Source organism: Gadus chalcogrammus, chromosome 13, assembly GCF_026213295.1.
Source record: "Gadus chalcogrammus isolate NIFS_2021 chromosome 13, NIFS_Gcha_1.0, whole genome shotgun sequence".
In the NCBI taxonomy this organism is placed as follows: domain Eukaryota; kingdom Metazoa; phylum Chordata; class Actinopteri; order Gadiformes; family Gadidae; genus Gadus; species Gadus chalcogrammus.
The window spans coordinates 24850837-24870952 of NC_079424.1; the positions used below are offsets into that span (position 1 = coordinate 24850837).

Here is a 20116-nt window from a genome sequence, read left to right on the forward strand (position 1 = left end):
GCTCACACTCCTCTCCCTCCAGATGATGCTCACACTCCTCCTCTCCTTCATGCCCCTGATGCCGCTCACACTCCTCTCCCTTCTGCTGCTGCTCCTCCTCTCCCTCCAGATGATGCTCACACTCCTCCTCTCCTTCATGCTCCTGATGCTGTTCACGCTCCTCCTCTCCCTCCTGCTGCTGCTCCTCCTCACCCTCCAGATGCTGCTCACTCTCCTCCTCTCCCTCATGCTGCAGATGCTGCTCACGCACCTCCTCTCCCTCCTGCTCCTGATGCTGCTCACGCACCTCCTCTCCCTGCTGCTCCTCCTCTCTCTCCTGCACTTCATGCTCACAATCCTCTCCCTCAGGTGTCTCCTCTGTCTGCTCTAATATCTTTGCTCTTTTGGGTGGGTGAAAAAAAAACAAAATACTCTGCTGTCTCCTACCTAGATTAGACATTAACATGAAAGTTATTAGATTAAAGTCACGTAGCTATGGTCTGTAAATTCAATGTTACATTCACACACATCTGTTTACTATGTTTATGCAATGTTTACTATGGTACTGACGTTGGTACTGATGAACAGCAACCAATGCAAACTAACACAACATTTTAAAATGAATCTACTAGAACTACCCCAAAACAAAGACAAATAGCTGCTATCGCTAGTTTTGGAACTAGTTGTTAGTTAGCTATGTCTGGAACACGAATAGCGCTAGCGCACCATGCTAGCAGTGGATTATGCTAAAACCAAAAGAAATAATTGGATTCCAAAATTGTGACTCAGTACAGGGCTGTATTGGCTTAGTTTACATGAAAAGGATTGATGATTTTGACCAACCTCTCCCTCCTTTGTTCATTATTTTCACGCCGCTGAAATTGCAATAGGTGAGATTACTCGTGTGGTGCTGGTTGAGACGGTGGTCGCAGTCACGGTGCGTGACTGGCAGAAAGGGCGAAACCATTTAGAAATTCCAGTGGGGGTGAAGTCGGAGGACGTTTTAAAAAGTAGTCTTCTTGGGTGGGTCAGAGAGAAGATAGTAAGCGCATTTATGTGAATAAACCACTATGTTTGAAAACTAGAATTGATACTTTAATTGGAAATAAAATGGGGTGGCAACTGGGGAGGCAAACTATATACCTGGGGTGGCAAATGCCACCCCGTGCCACCCCTTAAAACCGCCACTGGCGCTGCCTGCTGCCGGCTGCCCGCTGCCGGGCGATGGTGCCTCGCGGCAACCGGCGGCATGTCGCAGTTCATGTACTTCAGCGAGTCAAAGCCAAAGTTCCTTTCCCCCCAATTCCTTCTCAACCATGGCTCAGATAACGCCCACAACGGTCTCTTTGTGGAAATACAACACACGTCAAAGAACCAACAAGAAACACTTGCGTTACATTGTGTGTATTCACACACACACATGTGGCGCTCGCACGGTCGAGTCTCATTTGCGGGCCAACGTCTCTGGGCGGGCCAGGCAGTGTAAGGGGAGGAGCTTAGATGCTTGATGACGTCCTTAACACAGACATTCCAAATCAGCGCACTTGAGCCTCCGTTTTTTCAAAGGCGAGCAGAACAGCTAGTGCTCGTTTTACACCAAACGCAAGTTTTAGCCACTGGGGGACCATAGGCAGGTTAGGGGAACTCATATTTATGTTAGAAAACCTCATAAAGTGAGATTTTCATGTCATGGGACCTTTAAAACATGATATTCACAATAAAAAAACTAAAAACAATAAGATACATTCCTTTACAAAAGTATTTTGAAAGCATGTAATGAAGTTTTCACTGCTTTATTTCAGTGTTAACTTTCAGAGAACCAGTCCTTCCACATGAATCATGATTGCTAATTCAATGTGCCTAACCGTTTCAGATTTCTCGCTTATAATTTCGATTTTTAGTTTAGCTTAAGGAGAGTATTTTCTCCCATTTTAGATTGAAGAAAGAAAGTACCGTAAGTTATTATAAACCCTGAGAAAATGGACACTAAAAAACGACAAAGATTCCCTTTGTCGTTTTTTAGTGTCCATTTTCTGATTTCTGATTTCTGATTTACCTGGTTGGGACAAAGGACTTGTGATTAGTTATTTTTTAATGCTTTCCTCTAAAGAGTTAATGTCAAGTGCATTTGTTGTACAGGAGGTACTCCAGGTTTTAACAGTGTGCTTTACTTACTATGATATTGATCCAACACAATGCTTTCAGATGGATCTGGCTTGAATTAACGGAAAAAAACAAATAAAGCAAGCAGGCACAAATGTAGTGGAACAGGAAGCTTCAGTTTTCTGTTTTAAGACATTTTTTATCATTGTTTTTAATTGACAATAAATAAAAAGATGAATTATAGTTATATTTGTTGATCTTTGTTTACTTCTCTGTGAAAAAAAATCCATATCAGAACACATTCTAACCCTAACCCTAAGTAATTAAACAATAGCTATATATTCAAAAATATAAACACTGACGGTACATTAATGCTTTATACAGTTGACTAAAATTAGATAACGATAGGTAATGAATAATAAAATACCGGACACAGGCAGGCTGCATCTTTCCTAGCTGTTATACAATATTTGGCATATTGACAATGTAACATTAAATAATGCATTAATCAACATTCAACCACTATTCAGCACTTAGACCTTATGTCCGACATATTCAGTGCATACAATGTTCTCCCTGTTTTATAAACTTGTGAGCTATGGAAGTATTCTCTTTGTTACATTTTTATGGTGATCACTGGACTAGCCATGAATTTGAGAACCGTTACAGGATTCCCACCGTGAAAACAAACTTTTTTCCAGTCTATCAGTGTATGTGTGCATACAGTATATAAGATATTTAATTTTCTTGCTCATTCCTGTTTGAATGAAAGTGTATTCAATTAAATATATGCCTTAAGAGCCACATTAACATCTCACAATATGGGTACATACAGAACATTCTAGATTTTAAGGGTATTCAGAGAATCTGAGAGCTTCGAGACAATTCACTGTGATGAGTGCTCCAGTGAGCTGCCTCCACTGTCTAGTAACAGGGTTCTTCATTTTGTCCAGAATTAGGTGGAGATCCTGGATCATGTCTTTATAGCTGTCCCCATAGCGCATGCTCCAGGAATACAGAAAGTCATAGGCAGGTTTCCACATGGACTACAAGAAAAGAGAATTAAAGACTCACAGGAAGCAAATAGGGAAAAATGAAATAACACTGTATATATTGATAATATTAAATATTAGTCACTGAGGAGCTAACTGACCTGGGCGTTGATTTCCCCAGTCTTCCCTGCATGTGGAGCCTCATAGTTTGCTATTTGAGTACTGTTGAGTTTTCCAAATTTCTCAGCCAGCTCCCTCCATCTTATACCCAGTTCGACTGCAGTGGACAAGATGACTGTATTCTTCATTAACAGTGCCACCAGACTGACATAGTCCATCTTCAAAAGACCCTTTAATGGCAACGACAATAAAGAAAAGTAAACAAGTGGCAGATATTAGTAGAGCTGATGAAATGCTTTCAAGAAAAGAAGAAAACATTAACAGAAGATTAATAATTCGTACCTGCGTAACCAGCTACATGTTTAATTTGCCACCAATCTGCACAGTTTCGCCCGAAATAAAGACACCTCACCGATATATATACTTACAATCATGAGTTCGTGTTGGAACTTTCTTCTGCTTTTCTCTGCATGACAATCTTCCTTCAGCTTTTCTAGTACACACGCAACCTTGTCTGCCTCGTTTTCCGTATGCCTATGGGTAATGGCATCCAAGGAAAGGTTGGAGTATCCCAGGGCATCAGCAAAGGTTCTCCAGCTGGTTATTTGTGAAGTCACCAAGGTCTGGATGGCTGAGTACATGTAAGTTAATTTTTTGAAGGGCAGTGTCATGTTGTACAAAAGGACATCTGTGGTGATATTTATACCAGTAAAGTCCAGCACTTGCTCTCTGGTAATTATCTTAATGTTTTTGCAATGAATTAAGCCCGTCCTTCCTCTGCAGAATCCAATGTACCACTGCTTTTCTTTAAAGTTTCCAATTGACCTAACCATTTCTCTGGAGAGGAGTGCCAAAGTGTCCCCTTTGAAATACTCCAGAAGGTACTCCATCCTAGGCTGACGGAGCACAGACTTTAGGGCCACCCCGTACCACTTAAGGTTCACAGATTTGACCTGGAATTGATGTGATTCTGGAAATACTTCTTCAGGAATAGATGAAGATCTCGCCATCTCCATTCGTCTGGCCAGTTGCTTAGGAGCTACTTTTTCTGACCGTACAGGTGCAGCTGTTGGGGAAGACACCTGGAAATGTGCGATGGTAACAGAGTTTGAGTCCTGCAATTGTAAATCTATGTTGAAGCAAGTCAGTTGTGCATTCCCAGAATGGGATAATTCAAATGGAAAATGCAAAAACTTCCCCAATTTAAGTTTACTTGGTTTGACTTCTTTTCGTTCGTCTTCAGCTTTTATGTTAAATGTTGAATTTGTGATGCCAATGTCAACAAGTAGATCTTCAAATGTTTCGATCTTAAGCTGATGTTTTCCCCAGAGATGCAGCACAACTGGGGGCAGGTTTTTGTTGCCTTCCCGGATGTCTGGAAATGGAAGCCTTGGTGGAATATCATTGTGACGGGAGACAACCATTACCGCCTTGAAAGATGGGTGAATGTACCTGGGACCATATAAAGCAACCATAACGTATGATCAAGGTAGTCCCATACTGATGTTGCAGGGAACTGGATATCAGTGGCCTCTGCAGCGGCGATAGCATAAAAATGGTTCCTAAAATGGTGCAGCTTTATCTGCATGACGTTCTCCTGAATGAAACAGTCGTTGACCTTGCCATAAGGCCCCTCTTTCTTGTCAGATATGAGACCTACCAGTGTGGTCATCACTTGACTCAAAGGATCGTTCTTTACAATTCCATCTAGTTTCAGCTCCAGGGTGATCCCTTCCTTGGTGTTCAGGTTGCTGAGCCTCACTTCCAAAAGTGGACTCATGGTGGCTGTGTAAAGGGTGTTGAGACAATGAGGAGGGTCAAGGTTAACTTTGAATGAAACTTCTTGAACCTCCCCTGGATGAACGTGACCCTCTGGGATACAGATACTATTTTGTGAGTCTGGTAAACTGACCACGCCTCCATTGTGGTCAATCTTGCAGGCAGCCATAGCGTCAGTGGCCTGTGTTTGAGCCCATCCAGGACTTTGGCTCATCAATCCCAGGTCAAGACATGACCTGGTTAGCTGCCTGTGGCTCAGCCAGGCCATCTTATATGCTTCCCTGTCATTTTTTAGCCACTCAAAGTCTGGGTTCAAAATGGGCTGGGGTGGTTTGTGGTATTTTTCTAGTTTTGATTCCTTTCTCTCAAGTTCATCCAAAATCTCTGAGGCACTTCTCCATCTTCCAGGTCCGTTCCTAACCTTGTGTTTGTATTTCAGCCGGTTCCCTACATTGCCCTCATCTGAAGATGTGCTAACTGAATCTTCATTATTGATGTCTTTTAAGTTTTCAGGATCCTGTTTTGCATTTGATACGTTGAACAGATTTTTCTCAGTGCTGGCATGCACAATGTCATCTAAGAAAGGATTGGATCCAGCAAGTTTGTTCCAGAATGGATTTAATGTTCCCAATAGAGGTGTGACCTTTGGTTGTGAAACTGTACATTCAGAATGCTTGGTTGTTTGGGTTGCAAAAATACCTGTAAAACAGGAAAACCTTTAAGGATTTCTCTTTGATGAAACAGACGGATAGAGTTCAAGTACAAGCAATTCACCATTTGATTTGTTGCGTGTGTCATCGTCCGGTTCAATCAATGTCCCCTCCGATCTGCTCCTTATAAGACTGCCAACATGACAGAGAGATCTTGCTCTTCCAGCTTCCATAGTTACATCTGTGATAATAAAGAGTAGTTTGTTGAATATAGCTTTTTTCATAACGAACAATGAAAAGTAGCAGGGTCTTGTGTCAGTGAGGGTAAAAAAATATGGTATTTTGTTTGTAGCAGAGTTGATTAGTAGATTATAGGCCAAACTATAAAAATCAAACGCATTAGGTTACAGCTCTAACCTCTGTCCCAACTGTCCCATCTGATCTCTACTGTAGCAATCTGTCCTGTCCTTTGTTGCTGAACCTGAGATAGGACACTGGGAAAAAATGATTATACATAAAAGATACGATTATATATGTTCCTTGTCCTCTCTTTTTTAAGCACCAGGGGAAGCTCTCCGGAATTTTGATGTACCCGTACCTGTACTTTGACAAATAAAGATCATTCACATTTGTACATTTGTTTGGTACTTCCATAAGGATGGCCAAATAATGTCAGCAACGGGGTACTTGCAACTGGTTGTAGTCTATCTCTATAGAGAGGATTAAGCCTGCGAGATAAACAAAACGTGAACTTTTCAGCATGTCACTTTTTGACAAAGGAACACTGCCCACTCCGGTGAGTCAGTCACTAATGATGTTGTTAAACCAGTGACACAAACAGGTTAATCTTGTCTTTGTCCGTTTTTATTCTCATAACAAGACATAACATACTATTAATAAAATATTTGCATATGGTGGATAGTATCCATATTTCCATTCATTATGCTTCTCTTCTTGTTGCTTATGCTACTGTAAGGTTTATTCCAAAAAACAATTAAAGAAACTGTAGATCTGAAAAGAGTGCATCTCAAAAGTGGGACAAGATATCAGACCTTTGTTGATTGATATTGTTAGAATAACCTAAATTAAAATATAGCCTACAATATTTTGTTAAGCATAAAATAGCCATTATCAGCAACAATAAAAATATATGATCACCATCAATTTAATTTAAGATGTGATTTATTTATTTGATCACAAGACTTCAATACAACAATGTTTAGGTAATTTGCCACTTAATATCTAATAAAAAAACAACATTCACATAAATAAAACATTGTTTTCACTTACCATACGCGTTGGTTGCAACACCCTGACAATCCAGGTCGACTCACAGGGAGTAGACCTACTACCTCAGTGTCTTCCGACGGGAAGACCTCTCGGTTTCTTCAGACGGGCAGACCTGGCGGTGTCTTCAGACGGGCAGACCTCTTCTCGTTACTTAGGGATCATCTGTTTGCATAGAAGGAATTTTAAGTTCAAATTCATGCGCGCACTTTCGGGTGTTATTATACCCTACAAATGTCCTACTGTACAATGCCCACAGCCCTTCCCTGTTTGCGAACAGGTAGGCCTATTGCTATACAGGAAACCAGGAAAGTGACATTTACCGATAGAAATGTGCAGTATTAACCAACCTTTAATTCCTGTAGACTTGCTGGTCAACCGGCAACAACTATGCTCTATAAAACTTGTAACGCTACAACAAAAGCAAAGTTAACTCAATGTGAATCAGCTGCGGAACAGTTTCAGCGAGGTCATATCTGAGCTCTGACGTAAATATCCGGTTTCGGCTGAGTGTTGAAGGGAGGGGGCGTGTCATCCATGGGAACGTCACACGCCAACTCTGTGATCTACCGTTCCCGCAAGTTGTGCTTGTGTGCTTGCTTGTGCGTGTGTGCTTGTGCGTGTGTGCTTGTGCGTGTGTGCGTGTGTGCTTGTGCGTGTGTGCGTGTGTCACACGTAGTATTGAACGCGTCACACACACACGTAGTATTGAACGCGTCACACACACACACACACACACACACACACACACACACACACACACACACACACACACACACACACACACACACACACACACACAGTGTGTGTGTGTGTGTGTGTGTGTGTGTGTGTGTGTGTGTGTGTGTGTGTGTGTGTGTGTGTGTGTGTGTGTGTGTGTGTGTGTGTGTGTGTGTGTGTGTGTGTGTGTGTGTCAACGTGGCGCCAACGTGGCGTTGGCGCGTTGGGCGCGTTACTGCGTTTACGTGCGTAATTACGTGCGTCTGACGTGCGTAAAGGCTGGTTTATGCTCGGTTACGTAAGCGCAAGCGCAAGAGGCCCTTGCGCCCCCCTTGCGCGACTTCTCACGTCTTGCGTGCGTCGGGCGATTTTTCTAGACTTGCGTCATTTTTTACGTAAGCTTTTACGCGAGTCGCCCAGCCTGCAAGGCTGTGATTGGTTTGCTGGTCTGGTTACTACTTCCTGTCTGGAGTATCACCCGGCAGGCTCATATACAAAAGCATTAACCTGAAGTGAAGTTAACTTTGCTGCCAACACATTATGTCGTTTTAAAATGTAGAGTGATATGCACATTTATACAACCCCAATGATCAACAACTTCATCACCCCTGTTCCTCTGTCTGTTGCCATCATTCACTGTGTATGGGGAGAACACGATCTGGCACATAAACAAACCAACGACTCCCACAGACAAAGACGTCATTCTCGAGGTCGTCTTCAACGAAAAACTTTCCTCCACATATTACTCCACCTACTGTTCTGGCGGTAAATTGCTTGGCAACACGCGCAACACGCGCAACCTAAAAGGGAGCATGAATTGCTTTGAGTAAATTTTGCGCAACAACGTAACACCAACGCTGAAGCATGCAGCCGCCTTAAAGGCCTCCACACACCGGCGCCGCAGCGCAGCGTCGCGTATTTTACGCGCGTCAAAAGCACGCCCCTAGCACCAACAGGAGGCGGCGCGACCATAGGGCGCGACGGCCGCGCTGCAGTATAAAATCAGGAAGTCACCTGTCAATCAACCGCAGCAAAGACACGAAACGCAATGGGTGAGTACTAGCCTATTGTAGCCTAGTTTATTTATTTTCCATCTTTTTGGCTGAATAATTGGAAAAATGTAGGCTAATCTGCGCAGTGAAAGTATGTTTTCAAGCATCAGATCAACTTAGTTTGTAGGGCACTTTATCGTTTTATTACTGTCATTTCTTATTTATTTTATATTTGCAATTATTCATCTACTGCATCAACAATCTCAATAACTGCAGGACCTTCTATTAAGCCTTTTTAGTATATAGTGCAGTCACCTTTTAAGGCCAATTGTTATTGTGTGTATTTATTGTATTGAGCTCCTGGATGGCTTTATTGATCCCCATTGGGACCAATACAGTATCTATCTATCTATCCATCTATCTATCCTTAACATAGCCACACATTTACATGTATGCAGCCAGTAGTTATCCATTTTAATTGAGCAAGCTCTTTTACATTTTATTGGTTTTTTTTTATTTCAACAGAACAAATAACTGTTGCCAGACAGAGGGGGGCTGCCCTTCTTCTCCTGCAAGGAGCAAGGAGAAGACGAAGGGTTTGGGTGCACCCCATCAATGAACGGAGACAAGAACAGGGGGTATGCCATAATCTGGTCCAGGAGCTCCGTGCAGATCCTGAGAGGCACGCCAATATTTCAATTCGCTACTAAGTGTGCAATGGCAGAACCATATGGTGCAGCCTATATGATGACCTATAATCTAGTTATTATCCCTCTCTGGTATACTCTTTTGCATATATATACTTTTTTTTTATCCCTCGGGATAAATACAGTGATGTTATTGCTGTGCTGGATTCAGTAGCCAGTGTATTTTATTTGAGTGCTCGAGACACTTAATGTTATTTTTCCCTAAATCCAGAGAGACAGTTAATACATGATCTGATACCAGAGAGACAGTTAATACATGACAATGCATTTTTGAGCTTTGCCTGTGTTTCCTTTTACTTATCTATTTTATTGTATGATAATGTTTCTATGTGAAGCACTTTGAGTCTGCTTCATGTATTAAAAGTGCTATATGAATGAAGTTGCCTTGCATTAAATAAAAATATATATATTACAAGTAATCTGGTTTCTACCTACATGGTGTGATTATATGTGACTTGATTTCGTCTATTTCCCATTATGGTTAATGGTTTGGGTACTTAGTCCACCATTGTTGATTTCTCACCTGAAGATCCAATCTCCAGAGCTATGGCTCGCCAGGCAATGACCTTTTTGGAGTTGTCTTTGTAATGACGGGAACTTTGGTCATACAATTCGACATATTTTTCCACCTCGACGACCAGTCTCTCATCGTCCATTCTCGTAATTGTTTATCACAAACGAAAGAGGGCGACATCCAGTGGTGAGGGGTAGATATGGAGGTGCCTACGGGACCCGGGATGTACAAACCAGCTTTTACAAAGCGCTTTTTCAGGGGCGGCGACGCTCGGGAATAGAACATTGTCTCGAAAGGCCTCCACACACCGGCGCCGCAGCGTCGCGTCAAAAAGTCTGCCCCCATTATTCCGGGTGTACTAGCACACACCGGCGCCGACTAGCCGCGCGGTAGCGTTCCGCGCCGCGCCGCCCAACTACTCTTCGAGACAATGTTCTATTCCCGAGCGTCGCCGCCCCTGAAAAAGCGCTTTGTAAAAGCTGGTTTGTACATCCGGGTCCCGTAGGCACTTCCATATCTACCCCTCACCACTGGATGTCGCCCTCTTCGTTTGTGATAAACAATTACGAGAATGGACGATGAGAGACTGGTCGTCGAGGTGGAAAAATATGTCGAATTGTATGACCAAAGTTCCCGTCATTACAAAGACAACTCCAAAAAGGTCATTGCCTGGCGAGCCATAGCTCTGGAGATTGGATCTTCAGGTGAGAAATCAACAATGGTGGACTAAGTACCCAAACCATTAACCATAATGAGAAATAGACGAAATCAAGTCACATATAATCACACCATGTAGGTAGAAACCAGATTACTTGTAATATATATTTTTTTATTTAAGGCAAGGCAACTTCATTCATATAGCACTTTTAATACATGAAGCAGACTCAAAGTGCTTCACATAGAAACATTCTCATACAATAAAATAGATAAGTAAAAGGAAACACAGACAAAGCTCAAAAATGCATTGTCATGTATTAACTGTCTCTCTGGATTTAGGGGAAAATAACATTATGTGTCTCGAGCACTCAAATAAAATACACTGGCTACTGAATCCAGCACAGCAATAACATCACTGTATTTATCCCGAGGGATAAAAAAAAAGTATATATATATATATGCAAAAGAGTATACCAGAGAGGGATAATAACTAGATTATAGGTCATCATATAGGCTGCACCATATGGTTCTGCCATTGCACACTTAGCTGCGAATTGAAATATTTCCGCTGCGCTGCGGCGCCGGTGTGTGGAGGCCTGGGGGCAGACTTTTTGACGCGACGCTGCGGCGCCGGTGTGTGGAGGCCTTAACGCGTTTGGTGTGGCCGTACCGTTATTAAGATCGTCTTGAGTGCAGCGAATGCGCGTTCACGTTAAGAGGAGTTTCGGGAAACGCTCCAAAGAAATTATCGATGGTTCGAAAGCTCCCTCTTTCGAACCATCTTACGAGCGAAGATCCATCGATATCGGGAAACGGGGCCCTGTGCAGCAGAGGACGTCTGTTGGTTGTGTGTTTATACGTTACAAAATACTAAAACTATTGCTGCCAGTGTGTGCTGCGGGGAAGACGCGGTGCCTTGGCTGCAGGGACAGGGGTTGTGCATGGGACTCGTGCATGCTTGAGCTTGTTACAAGTGTTACCTCTACAGCTTCCCTGCTCCGAACCGTAGTTGGGAGCGAGCTGGTTTCAATTCAATTACTTGGCTCGTTGCAGGTAACTTGCTTGTCTAGTGGTCCGGTTAACATAGCCGAAGCACAAACAGTGAGGCGTTGGTTGGTTGCAGCAATGAACTAGCTTTATTTCTTCACAGTGGTACATTGAATATTCACGAGCATTAAAGGCTACTATCACGTTCGCACAGTCGACTCCGACTGATTCCCGCGCGGTCCTTTGTTTACACTACCCACAACACCCCGTTCTACTACGTCACACCTAATGCGCCACACAAACGTATTTTCCCCCAACAAAACCACCAGGGGGAGGCAGAGACTGCAACACAAGTATAGATGGACAGTGATGCTTCTTTCCTTCACATCACAAGACCTATCCTTCATAAGTTTCCAAGCTCCTGGAATTTGAACATTCGGACACCAGGTGCACAATGAATGACTTTTACATGCTGCAGCAAGGACTTTTCTATTTATTGTTTATTCTCATAAATGGCACTTCGAAGAATTGTTAATATATTTCGAGGTGAATGTTGTGTTCATTGAATCATGAATGGCAATCTTATTTCAAAGGAATAATAATAATAATAATAATACTTTTGAGCAAACCTGTTTCTGGTGTTTATATTCAAACTACTTATTGCCACAGACATATAATTACTAAATCCTTCATTAGGGGTCTTACGGAAAACCTAGGAACCCTATTGAAATCATTATTATTATTATTATTATTATTAGTAGTATTAGTATTTTTACTTGAACAAACGTCAACACTCAAAATGATTTGGTGCCGGAGGTGGTATAATCTGCAAACTTGGCACACATGTACTTATGGCGCGTTTCCAACGGCGGGTGCGCTTCGGCCCAGTACGCCTTGGCCCAGTAGTGAAGGTGCGGTTTGGCCCAGCTCAGTTACGGCTGGCTTTTCAACCGCTGACAGTACCCTTATGGTAGAGTGGGGTTTAAGCCGGATGGCGATAGCCACGACAGCTACATAAGCAATCGTTACCTCTTAGCAGCCTGACGCAGTGCTAACAAATCCAAGGAAAAAGAAGAACGTGACACAATAAACAAAGAGCAACCATGTAGGACGTCCGAGAAGGACGCCAAACTTTTGCGCAATATTTTCTTCAATAACAAAGCTTTCGCCGTTGTCAAGAAATACCTTGCGGGTACTGTCTTTCTTTGTACTGTGTTTGTTATTATCCTCCTGTCCAACCAACGGATGGCGTGTGTAGACGATATTAAGATCACAAACGACTGCGTCAGGTTCTCCGACGTCTCTGGTTCTCATCCACTTCCACATCAATCTAAAGTAGACTGATACCATGCACTGCCTGCTGCCGGCTGCGGCTGCCGGCTGCGTGTTATGCGCCATGACACCAACAGCAGAACGGTTATCCAAACAAAGAAATGTACAACACTTGCTTTACAGTGTGTTAATCTCACACACACACACACACACACACACACACACACACACACACACACACACACACACACACACACACACACACAACGCACACAAAAAACGCGCACACATACACACACACACACACACACACAAAAACACACACACACGTGGCGCTCGCACGGTCGTAGCTCATTGTCTCTTTGGCGGGCCAAATTCTCTGGACGGGCTAGGCAGAGAAAGGGGAGGTAACTTGGGCCCTTATGACAATATATGGGGCAGCATTCCAAATCAGCGTACTTGAGCTTCCATTTTCTCAAAGGCGAGCAGGATACCTAGTGCTCGTTTTACACAGAACGCAAGTTTTAGCCACTGGGGGATCATAGAAAGGCTAGCGGAACTCATATTAATGTTAGAAAACCTCATAAAGTGAGATTTTCATGCCATGGGACCTTTAAACTATAACATTGCGTTAAAACCATGTAGGCTCAGCTTTCGTAAGTGGATACCAAAAGGAGACTCCATAGTATATACCCATGCCAAATTGGAAGTTTATATCTGCACAAGAAAACAATGTAAAAGTGGTACACACATCGTTTCGCAAACATCTGGTTTGACAGTGGGTTTTGACACAGAGTAAGCTATAGAAACATGGTTGGTGATTGTTTTGATATGCTTACTTCAGGTAAACCAGTTTTTAAGGCATACAAACCTTTTTACCATACCTAACAAGCTCACTATACCTCTGTGTTTGGAAAACTTATTTCTCAAAATGTAATCCAATCTGACCTCAGGGATATACATGTCAATGTAGTGTAATTGACTTGTATAGACTCGGTCAAATTACCGTTGTGTTGCTGGTTCGAGATATGGCATAAAATCAAGCAATGATTTCATCTTGTATTTATTAGGCCATGGCCAGTATACTCTGCATATTGTAGGACCTGTGATTGTTGCTTGTTTTAATTGTGTCCTTCTTCAAACTCACATCCCGCTTTCTAATTGTATGTGAAATGATCCCAGACCCTGTGGATTAGTTTCTGCTCTCTTATATCATTTTTATCTATTACCTGGTTACAACTGCAGTTCACACTCCTTGGATGTTGGATATCATACTATCAGACAGACTAACTTTAACCAGTCTCTGTATGTGTGTATGTCCTGCAGTTTCTCGACCATCCATCGATGGTTGACGGTTGGCGGTTGTATTGCTGGGAACCCAATGAAGTACCGTGTTGAGTGAAATGAGCAGCTGTCGAGAAAGCTGTTGAGAAAGCTGCAACAAGCCAACTCCTTTGGCTGAGTGCCAAGGAGTGCAGGGTCAAGTCGGAATGGTATGGAATCTCAAGCGTTAACGTTGCAGCTATAGCCTAGTGCAGTGGTTTTCAAACTGTGGGGGGCGCCCCCCATTGGGGGCGCCAGGTTCTTCCAGGGGTGCGCGACGTTGATGAAAAGAATAAACCCGAAAAAAAACCTGAAAGGGCGATGATTCAATCACTCAGTCGTACTTCAACTGTAGAATAAGTAACATAACTAAATCAATTGTCAAACCGTTATATCTCGTGCAAACCATTAAAACAAATCTACACACTTGTATCTCAATAATATCTAAACAGAATTTCGATATCATGTCAAATCTCTTCAAATCCACAGTTTTAGTTTCATACCGCTTTGTTTTCAAACTGTTTCATTGAAGACGTCAGCCCATTCTGATACACCTACTTCTAGACATCGTAACTCATTCATTTTTCAACCGTTTACCATTGTTCAAACCATTAAACAAATCTACACACTTGTATCTTCAATACTATCGAACGGAATTTTGATAGCATTTATACTTTTTTCAGAATCACAGTTTTAGTTTCAAACTGGCATCGTTGTCAGTTGCTTATAATAATTTAGGTCACCATAGCAACGCCGGTAAACAAACCCCGCCGAATAGTCGAATCTCTGGACTGAAAAGGCAGATCTGATTCGACCCTGAATGAATCTGTGTAAACTGGCAGTTTACACAGAATAAGATGTTCAAATGTATTTAAAAAAGGTTAAGCTAAAACATGCTTAGATAAAGTTGTTAAATTGTGTTAAGAAATGTGTTTAAAAACGCACAAAGATGTTGTAATGTTTCAGAAATATGTTTAAAATATTCTGACGTGTTGCTGAGAAAATATGTTTCAAATGTTTCAAAAATATGTTTCAAATGTTTTAAAATTATGATCAGAGATGTTTAAAATGTGTAAATAATTAAGATAGCTTTCAAAACACAGGTATTTAGAACATTTTTTTGGGGGGGGGGGGCTCAGCTGAAATTTCTTCTCTGAGGGGGGGCTCACTCTCTCACACTTTGAAAACCCCTGGCCTATTGTATTGACACAAGGTTATGTGGAATTAATAACACAATGAAAACCACTAAAATGACCTGATATCCCACAATTCTGGCCCCAGAAGATAAACCAACCAACCACCATTCATCCTTAACACATCTCTGTCATTAGTGCAAACACAACTTCATAATATATACCATTGAAACTGTCTTGTATAGTGGGCTGCAGTGGGCTGCATTGAATGTCAGCAATGTAAATTGTGAACCACTTGGTGGCGATGTTCCTCTATAGTTCATTCGAACCAGCCAGAAAGTCACGCTTGGACACCGACACTGGACATGTTTAAAATAAGTTATTTCCAGGAAGCTTATAAAGGATATTTATCTTTGATGTTTTACTAAATTGTACTGTCATATAGATATATGTGTGCAATATACACATTTTCAGTGCTGATATACCTCAATTCAAGTGTCAACATAAGCTTCCCTGCCCTGTCATCCCACTTTGCTGGGATGACCACTTTGCTGGGTCAATCGACCCTCACCAAAATTACCAAGGTGTCTATCAGTTGAGGAGCATGTTTTAATTCATTTTAATTTCAGTTGTATCACAGTGAAATTAATAAATTATTTTTCATTGGTCTTTTTCTTGTTTTCATTGACCTGGACAACTGGCTCCTAGTGCTCTTTTCAAGCTATCCTTAAAGGAGGGGACCCCTACTTTCTTCTCACAGATAGCCTACTTGGGAAGGGCTGTGCTAAAACTTTCCTCTGAATAGAGACCAATGAAGGAAAATCTCAATAAATTGTGTTATTGAGATAATCCAATCACAATAACACAATTAAAAAATCGGAATAATTAAAAGTTTGCACAATATTCTTGGTTTGCCAGCTCTTCTTGCAAACTTCTGATAGTAGGCCAAATCATTTCTTGTTCTCCTGTAAATAGAGGGACCTCGTGGCTTTAAGAAACACAGAGCTGTACTGCAGAAATAAGAAAAAGACTATCTGATTATTTTAGCTTATTGTTGGGTATTTTTACATGATCTTTGCACTATTTAGTTAACGGAGTAATGGGATTACGGATAAATTGAGTTATATAATAATAGTTGAATCCATGTTTGTGGCTAGTTCTATAAAGGGCAGATACAAGTACAGATAAAGGGCATAAATATAATCTTTTGTAAGGGCGGCGACAGGAAGCCAGGCTACTAATGAGTGGTCATATGTTAACCTTATTTTTATTTAGTTACTTGCTTAAATCTGAAGTTAAATGAGGAATCTGAATCTAAAGGCATCTAGACACAGAACCCCTTTGAGGCAAAGCAAAGTCAAACCACCAATCTTATTTAACCCGCAGTTTAATATGTGTCTCACTTTGAATAGACCACATCATAATATATGTTGGATAAGGTAGCCATTTACGGCATATTTCTCTCTTTTGTCTGTGCAACAATGGATGGCGAAGAGCGCCGATGTAGTAGGCCTATGTATGTAGGTTGGGGATAGGGATGATATTTGAAATGTTAGGGCTACTATGAAAGTCCCTTAACTACTCTGTGATTTTATAGGTATAGGCCTATCTTAAGTCTATATCATAATAATATAGACTTTTCGCTTTTAGCATCTCTAATACACTTTCAATGGAAAGGATGTTATTTCGGACAGGCACTAAATCAAACACAATTGTCTGCGCAAATAGCCGACCTTTTAAGTACCGTCCCCCGTTTGTAATTCTTGAAATGGCCCCTTTTCACATTTTCTATTACAGAATCATATTTGTAATTGATTCAATAATGAGTTAGGGACGGGTCTACACACATTTTTTAAATATGTCTTAATATGCATAGTGGGTTGGCTCAATAATCAAATCATAAACTGAGTCGATTACTTAATTCTGATTCATACTGAGTTTATTCAGTGGCTTACATAAATTGCCATTATCGAAAATAAATGCATTGAAAATTAACGTAAATTTTACAACATGCTTATTTAAATTAAACGAATCAATGACAGTAAATATTTCAAAATCTTACAAATAAATCAAAGTGCGCCTAATTGTGGACCCCTACATACAATAAAACGTGTGGTTAAATATAACTTACCACGATACATTTGTATATCAAGTCAAAGCAAATCCAAGTACATTTCCATCAGCTTCCAATATTTTCTATTGTCCATATAGAGCTAGAAATAACTATACAAAATTATCGATTCCTGGTCAAATACATAACTCACCTTTACATTGGTGCATTTTTAGAATCTAACATACCTTTGTTTATTATTTACAACAGATTGGCAGCTAACCAAGATTGGGCTACTTACACACTTGGTTTAACGCACAGAGGCTGTGAGGCGAATACCGTCAAATAAACCTATAACTGTTACACGTTATCAAAACTGGGATGGGATAAGATAGATAAGAATAGAGAAATATTTAGGCTAACTTACGAAGTAACCACAGATAGTGACTTTAACGAATAATGTCTCCTGCTCAACAATAAAGTGCCAGAGTTTGGTCTTGAAAAATATTCTATGCCAGCAGTAAACTTTACCGGCCACAAATACCGCTTCTTGACCATGGGCGTCGTCTGATGTAGGCCTACTTGATTTCGATGCCTTGATGGAAGTGGGAACCAGTTTAACATTTTAAATTAATTCACTTGATTACAGTTCCATATTGCATAGGCCTAAGTATTTCACCGAAAGAAGATCATTGTGAAATCTGGCTATTTAGTAGTCTAATTTGATTTCTTGTCTAATTCCTCATTTTGCATATAGAAATGTCCCCGTTCCTTCAGAACATTTTAGCAAATAAAATGTTACGTTCAGTTTATTTCAATAGGCCAATTAGAGGCTGTTCATGCCTCCTACTCCAGAGTGTGCATCAGGTGGCAGCAACAGGTCGGGGGAATTGCACGGAGGGCTCCCCGGTGCGCTGTGCTCGCTGTCGGTGTCACTTCCCCGCTTCCCCCGCTGGCCCCGGAGCCAGATCCTGCAGACCCACCGGCAGAGTGAGTTTTTACGTGTTTACTCAAGTGGTCACTTCTCATAAATCTCTTGTTGCAAACCGGACACGCGAACCTCTTCTCGCCGGTGTGTGTGCGCAAATGTCGCTGGAGCTCATCGGAGCGCGTGAATCTCTTACCACAAAAGAGCCAGTTGCACACAAACGGTCTCTCACCTGTGTGCCATCTCAAGTGAGCTTTAAGATGCGACGTTTTCCCATAAACTTTACCACAACCTGGAATGTGACAGCTATGGAGACCCTTTCTCCGGAGGCTGGCCCCCGCAGGACCCAGCCGCTCTGCCTCCTGACAGTTCGGGCAGTCGCATGTCGCTCTTCCAGAGTAGCGTCGACCAGAGGACCTCGGGGACCCCGCTAGAGGTGCAGGTGGCGCCCCGGAGAGCATAGCCCCTCCTGCCCCGCCTAAAGGAGACGGGCATGAGTCTGGATAAGAAGACAGTACCGGTTTGAAACCGTCCATGAGGTGCTGGCCGGTGGTCAACAGGTGTGGAGAGGGACTTGTGCTGAACGCGGAGTGACTTAAACTCGAGTAATCGGAATTATATCCCCTAGAGGGGAGTGCAAGGATGTCTGGAGTCCACCTGAGTGCAGGGAGGTCTGCAGCGTGGCTCCATTCGGGTTCTGCACGTCAATCCACCCGGCGCCCACATCCCACCACGCGGACGCGCCGGTGGTACCGACCTCCCCCGTGGGGATCCCAGGGTGCGATGATTTAAACCAGGACTCGTAGGGGTGGGCGACGCTCATTCTTGGGTATATGCCCTGCAGACTGTCCACTGACGAGTGCACTTTGAGATAAACACGGGCTGGTGACCCGACTCTTGAGTGCTGTTGGAAACCGACGCTTGGAATACGGAGTAGTCATTTCCAAAGTGGGGGCCGGACGCGGTGCCGGGCGTCAGGGAGAAGGCGCTGGATCCGGTTGACCCGTTGAAAGAGTCCGATACACCGGATCCACTGCGAGACACACCAAACCCGGAGAGGCTGGGTCCCAGGCTGCAGCTGTTGGCTCTTTTCCACGGATGGAAACCCTTTCCAAAAGATGAAGAATTATCCGAAAGGGTGGAGGGTGAAGGGCTCGGACTCCCTATTTTATTACATGTTGCAGCTAACATTGCTAAAGGAGTCGATCCCAATCTCCGTTCCTCCTGCAATAACAAAAGAGTAAGTAAGTAAATGCATATGGAGTTACGGAATATAACATTTCAATTTAAATAGAACGGACATTTGCTGCAATTTTGACAAGTGACCAAATAAAACGTTTCCCAACATAGTGCATTTTAAAATCACAAAGCCGACAGATTGCATCAATACAGGTCATTAATAGCCCCTACCTTTAGGACGAGACGACAAGAAACCAGGGAAAGTCACGAAATATTAACTAATGTACGCCAAATGGGACATCAAGGAGAACATGCAAGTGTTTTTGGGCATCGACTAGAAACTTCTCTCCCTTTTGAAGGCGAATGCTCAAATCTCCGCGTCGGGCGTTTTGAACCAGCTTACTAAAATATAAACATCGCACTGTCTTTCCTGCTGTGAATCAAAGTTATTTTAATCCACTCCGCTGGACAATAAATGAACTAATTAGACCAGTAAGAAACTCCTTAGACTCACCCCTAGAAGTGAAGTTGCCATCACAAAAAAGTGCCCTCCTCAGAGGATCTTTTTATATTTATGAATCAGAGCAGTGTTTTTTTAGAGGTTTGCAATACAATGATGTGTTCCGCCCATTCCACCACAAGTGTAGGTCCTCTCCGGCTTTGAAGTACCGCTGTGACACCGGCGACCAATCAGCTCCTCTGTACCACCACAGCCTAATTCTAACGTGAGGTCATCAATAGACT

At 42.3% G+C, this 20116-nt stretch overlaps 1 protein-coding gene and 1 pseudogene across 1 annotated transcript; both read right to left on the bottom strand.

Moving 5' to 3' along the window:
* Positions 1-1999: 1999 nt before the first annotated feature.
* LOC130401698 (metastasis-associated in colon cancer protein 1-like) lies at positions 2000-7423 on the bottom strand. The gene is given in 8 exon segments (XM_056605620.1): positions 2000-3128; positions 3236-3424; positions 3623-4674; positions 4677-5672; positions 5748-5864; positions 6041-6117; positions 6914-7075; positions 7261-7423. Coding segments are annotated over 5 exon segments (2544 nt in total). The 5' UTR covers positions 5857-5864; positions 6041-6117; positions 6914-7075; positions 7261-7423; the 3' UTR covers positions 2000-2930.
* Positions 7424-18091: 10668 nt separating this feature from the next.
* On the bottom strand, positions 18092-19907 carry LOC130401702 (transcription factor Sp8-like; annotated as a pseudogene).
* Between the last annotated feature and the right edge of the window lie 209 nt (positions 19908-20116).